Source organism: Bombina bombina, chromosome 5 (genome assembly GCF_027579735.1).
Source record: "Bombina bombina isolate aBomBom1 chromosome 5, aBomBom1.pri, whole genome shotgun sequence".
Taxonomy (NCBI): Eukaryota; Metazoa; Chordata; class Amphibia; order Anura; family Bombinatoridae; genus Bombina; species Bombina bombina.
In genome coordinates this window covers 1,154,875,622-1,154,881,566 of record NC_069503.1, presented here as the reverse complement: position 1 = coordinate 1,154,881,566, position 5,945 = coordinate 1,154,875,622, and the positions used below count along the sequence as shown (strand labels likewise).

The following is a 5,945-nucleotide window of genomic DNA, read 5'->3' as shown; positions in this document are numbered from 1 at the left end:
CAGTAGAGGTGACACCATAGGTCAGAGCACGACGAGAAGAGATGCTCCCGCCAACACCTAGCTGTACAGGCGCCACCATAGGTCAGAGCATGACGGGAAGAGATGCTCCCACCAACACCTAGCTGTACAGGCGCCACCATAGGTCAGAGCACGATGGGAAGAGATGCTCCCACCAACACCTAGCTGTACAGGCGCCACCATAGGTCAGAGCACGACGGGAAGAGATGCTCCCGCCAACACCTAGCTGTACAGGCGCCACCATAGGTCAGAGCACGACGAGAAGAGATGCTCCCACCAACACCTAGCTGTACAGGCGCCACCATAGGTCAGAGCATGACAAGAAGAGATGCTCCCGCCAACACCTAGCTGTACAGGTGCCACCATAGGTCAGAGCACGACGGGAAGAGATGCTCCCGCCAACACCTAGCTGTACAGGCACCACCATAGGTCAGAGCATGACAAGAAGAGATGCTTCCACCAACACCTAGCTGTACAGGCGCCACCATAGGTCAGAGCATGACAAGAAGAGATGCTCACGCCAACACCTAGCTGTACAGGCGCCACCATAGGTCAGAGCACGACGAGAAGAGATGTCGACGCCAACACCTAGCAGTAGAGGAAACACCATAGGTCAGAGCACGACGAGAAGAGGAGATGCTCACGCCAACACCTAGCAGTAGAGGTGACACCATAGGTCAGAGCACAACAAGAAGAGATGCTCCCGCCAACACCTAGCTGTAGAGGTGACACCATAGGTCAGAGCACGACGAGAAGAGATGCTCACGCCAACACCTAGCTGTACAGGCGCCACCATAGGTCAGAGCATGACGAGAAGAGATGCTCACGCCAACACCTAGCTGTAGAGGTGACACCATAGGTCAGAGCACGACGAGAAGAGATGCTCCCGCCAACACCTAGCTGTACAGGCGCCACCATAGGTCAGAGCAAGACGAGAAGAGATGCTCACACCAACACCTAGCTGTACAGGCGCCACCATAGGTCAGAGCAAGACAAGAAGATATATTCACACCAACACCTAGCTGTAGAGGTGACAATTAGCACAGGATAGCAGCAGCATGGGACTCATTACAGGTCAAATGTCATCAGCAGATTAAAAGGGACAGTAAAGTCAAAATTAAACTTTCACGGATTCAGATAGAGAAAAATTTTAAACAACTTTGCAATTTATTTTGATTATCTAATTTACTTTGTTCTCTTGTTATTCTTTGTTGAAAAGCATACCTAGGTAGTCTCAAGATAAGCAATGCACTACTAAGAGCTAGCTGCACATGCCTCTTGTCACTGGCTCACCCCATGTACTCAGTTAACTCCCAGTAATGCATTGCTGCTCCTTCAACAAACAAAGATTAGATTGGAAAGTGGTTTAAATGGTATGTTCTATCTGAACCACAAATAACATTTAGGAGTTTTGATGTCCTTTTAAAAAGGGAGATGGGAGTAAAATTTGCAATATTTCAAAGTGTACAATACAAAGCATCTTTACAATTAAGTTCCATTACCATATTCAGCCCCCTCTCGGTCTCTTCTAGTTTATTTCCATAAGAGCATACGGATGTGGGCTCAGGAGTGTGCATGTGACCTGAGCACTATATGGCAGCTCTGTTAATAAACCTGTTAAACAAAACCTGTGCATGCTGTTGAGCCTACATCAGAACGCTCTCATGGAAAAAGGCAACGTTCAGCAACGCAGGCAGAGAAAACTTATTTAAATCAAAAGTAATTTGTGCGTTGTTTTTGTTAAATTGTGTTTGCTGGCTGACATCTTAATTTTTCCTTTGGGGTTCATTTTTTTGTCAGGACGAAACAGGCAACAGAGAAGCCATGACTATAAAAGTATACCCCTGCAAGAGGAATAAAAGGTCAATTCAAATTAGGTTTTTTAAAATTAATAAAATTAAACTTTAAAAAAATAAAATAAATTTTTTTTTACAACTTAAAAGCTTCCAGATGTTGTTTACATGTTAGTCACTTGTGCAACACCAACAAAATTGTAGGTCACACAGTTATTCTAGAGTAGAATAAAATTACTTTAGTCATTCTCAACCATAAGAGCATTTATGCCAACACCAATAAAAAGAAAATAAATGACCCTTACTGAAATTAGCTTCAAGGACAAAATATATAACCCAGTAAACTAATTGGGAAGTCTAGGAGGGACGGTCTCAGGAGAAAAAGGATTAACTAACAAAAATTAAAAACAAAAAAACACAATTAATGGTCACATCTATTCCAAAAGGAATCGTCATATGCATAAAGGCTTAAATAACCCCTTTCATAAAGCTGAGTGTGGTATTCCTAGAAGTCCAAAACACAATCAAAATCTGAAGCTAAATTCAAGAAATGAGAATAAAACCAGTAGAACCTTCTTTGTTATAGAGATGTGTGAATTTCACGGTCAGACGTTGCAGGTATCTGTATAATTGATTGTGAGGTCAGCAACTCAAGCAGTGGTCAAAAGTTTTTATAAAATCCAGATGATGGGAATTTTAATTTCATTGACCGGTTTCCCATTTGACAATAGCAGAGTGTGCTTTCTGAAGACCAGCTATATAAACACACTCATAAAAAGCTTTGTCCTGAAAATGAGGTACAATTGTTTGTCAAATGCTGGCTAAAAAATGCTGGGTGCACAACATCACCAGGATGACTTGTCAAGACATCAAACACACTCTTGTTTGGTGGCACAGCCTTTAACATGCTGTCAAGATCCAGTGGAGGTTGTGATGGGTATGTTCTGCTCACACCAGAATTGTGAGATCTTGGCAGGATTCCCCAGTACGTAGGGTTCATGTAAGTGCCAGGATTGTAATAGTTGTAGTAGTTCAAGTGAGGAAAAGGGAAGAAGGGGAGGGCACTGGGTGGTGCCACCACATTTGGTGCGACACTCTTGGTGTAGGAGGTGGGTAGGTCCCAAGACAGCACGGATTTCTTTTTGGAGGGCTCATTAGAAGGTCTATCTGAGTCTAAACTATTGTTCTCATTTTCATCATCTTCTCTCAGTCTTTTATTGGCTATTTTAGAGCCCTCTGCAGGGTGCTTGTGAACTAGCCGGTACCTTTCATGCTCCTCATCTGAGCTAAGAGAAGAGAGAGTGGATAGGCTAGAACTAGAAGAGGAATAAGGGTGTCCAACTGGATAGATAGGGCTACTTGTGCTCCTCTGGGATGTTAGTTTGGAAGGAGGATAGCTCAGAGGAGGTGGACTCCAGATGTGATTATTTACATTCTGGGGATGTAATATCCTTTGATTTTCCAGCAACTTAGGGACATCTGGCAAATCCACATCCTGAAAATCATTAAGTAAAGAATCTATCATAAAGGACGTGTTGAGTTTGGCTACAGTGTTTGGATGGTTCGACTCTTCTCCCAGGGACACAGAATTCACAGGAAAACCATTGGTTACGGACATCGGATTGTACAAAGCTTCATGATATCTGTACTTAAACCCCTTCAGAATAAAAGGGGACAGATCCTGCACAAAATAATCCATTCCACCTCGTGTTATTGCCGTGTTCTGCAGTTTCATTGCTTCCAGAGGAATCCGGGTTACATCCACCGTCCAATAGTTACCCTTTGCTTGGGGTTTGCCTGGATCTTTCAAAACCTGCAATAGCAAGGACACAAGTGAGATAGTATATAAGTATTAATAGAATATCACAAATATTATAGAAGAAATGAGAGAGTAGTATATACACCACTTATAAACCTCACAGTGGCTCCCTCTTAAATTATATCTTACTAAAAAGGAGAGAGAAAAATATTAAACTCATATAGCATTTACAAAAGAAGTTTGCCCAAACATGCCCTGCCATCTCAAAAATAGAGCAGAAACGTGTAACCACACCACTATATACAAATTAAAACCAGAACTACATCTCATATCAATATAATACAAGCCTGTATCATTAAATCACACAATTAGTACCAGTTCCTGTATCGGATAGCTATAAGATCCAAAACAGGTAGAGCTCTAATATATCACTTATACATGCAGAGGTAAAGTAACACCACAGAGCTGCATAAATATGTGATAGAGATCAATATTTGCTATATATTGGCTGGCCAATTGGATACCACCAGGTGCTCTATAAGGAAGAGGTCCTAAGATTGAAAGGTATGCCCTGATGAGCCCCTGAAACACGTTACTGTGGGGGTGAAACGTGCGTTGGCACTTGTGTGTGTTTTATCACGGAGAAGAGTCGACTATACTTCATGATATTCTATGTGTGAACGACTCTCACTTTTTACTACCTGTTATCATTGGTTTGTAACAGTGTGAGCAACTCTGCATTAAGTTAACAAAGCTGATACACTGCTGTGCTCTAAATGGTACATCTGTGGTAAGATTGCACAGTGTGTGATTTGCAGGTCTAGAGGGGTTATCCTGCTGATTGGATGCACCTGTGGAGAGACCAGATGCACTGAGCTCAGCGTGGTGAATGCTGTAACTTTCCCTCTGTATGGCAATTTTGGAACAGAATGGACTGCATGACATAGGACGAATGGTACATCTATGGTAAGACCTATGCTATACCCTATGCATGCATTAAATTACAATCTTTGATGTGGATTATTGCTCTCATAGCACGTTATTGGTACATCTTGGTAAGAAAGCATACAAAGTACTAAGTGTGAGGCGTGGCTCACTACCTGTGTGAATATAAAGTGGAGTGGAACTGATAGCTTGCTATATAAAGTTTGGTACATCTGTGGTAAGATCACCTGTATACTTTGTGTATGCTCACTATGCAATTTGCTGCCTAAGGTACTTCTCTTGGTAAGAACGGGTGTATAATATCCATTACGAAGATTTCTGCATTTGCAAACAAAATATCCAGTGTGAGGCGTTGTTTATTTTCTGTGTGAACACATAGTGTAGCAGAATGGCCTGCTTGGTACATCTATGGTAAGATCAGATATGTATCCCACACACGCCTAAAGTTGCAATCATTTGCTTAAAGGTATATCTTTTTATTCAAATGGATACATTGTATTCAGTATGAAGATTGCTTTGTCTTGCTAACAGCACAGCCTGTCCAATCAGGGTTTTATTGGAGGCTGACCCCTCCCATTTCTACATTCATCATAGGGAGGAGGTGAATGAACTTTTGTTAGCATTGCATGAACTTTATATTTGCTTGCTTGCTCATGTATATGTGTATGTATCTCTGTCTTGTTCCAAACTGTATACATTTACTCTGTGATCACAGGTTATTATAAATTGGATTCATAAGAGGATTATTTCATCTGTATTGTATCCTGCCGTTTGTTTAAGCAAGGCTATGTATACCTGTGATGCTAGATACAACTCATTTTATGGTTCATCATCTGTACTTTGCTATATGCGACTGATATAGAATATATATATATATATATCTCACATATTTATACAGCTCTGTGGTGTTACTTTACCTCTGCATGTATAAGTGATATATTAGAGCTCTACCTGTTTTGGATTTTATAGCTGTCCGATACAGGAACTGGTACTAATTGTGTGATTGAATGATACAGGATTGTATTATATTGATATGAGATGTAGTTCTGATTTTAATTTGTATATAGTGGTGTGGTTGCATGTTTCTGCTCTATTTTTGAGATGGCGGGGCATGTTTGGGCAAACTTCTTTTGTAAATGCTATGAGTTTAATAAACAGATGTATTCACCTCATGTGTGTGCCGTTTTTATTCCCTTTCTTTTTTAGAGGATTATTGTATTCTCTAATATTTTTCTCTCTCCTTTTTAGTAAGATATAATAGAATATCACATATACAACTCTATTTACTTTGTTCACTTGTTATTCTTTGTTGAAAAGCATACCTAGGTAGTCTCAATATAAGCAATGCACTACTAAGAGCTAGCTGCACATATGCCTCTTGTCACTGACTCACCCCATGTACTCAGTTAAAGGGACATTATACACTCATT

General features: G+C 40.9%; 1 protein-coding gene across 1 annotated transcript in view; it reads right to left on the bottom strand.

The window, feature by feature from the left end:
• Positions 1-2,580: 2,580 nt before the first annotated feature.
• The window catches only part of LOC128661760 (forkhead box protein H1-like), a 54,609-nt gene continuing 51,244 nt past the window's right edge, over positions 2,581-5,945 (bottom strand). Inside the window, exon 3 of the mRNA XM_053715980.1 lies at positions 2,581-3,624. Coding sequence (XP_053571955.1) covers positions 2,581-3,624 — 1,044 coding nt within the window. The remainder of the gene's footprint in view (positions 3,625-5,945) is intronic.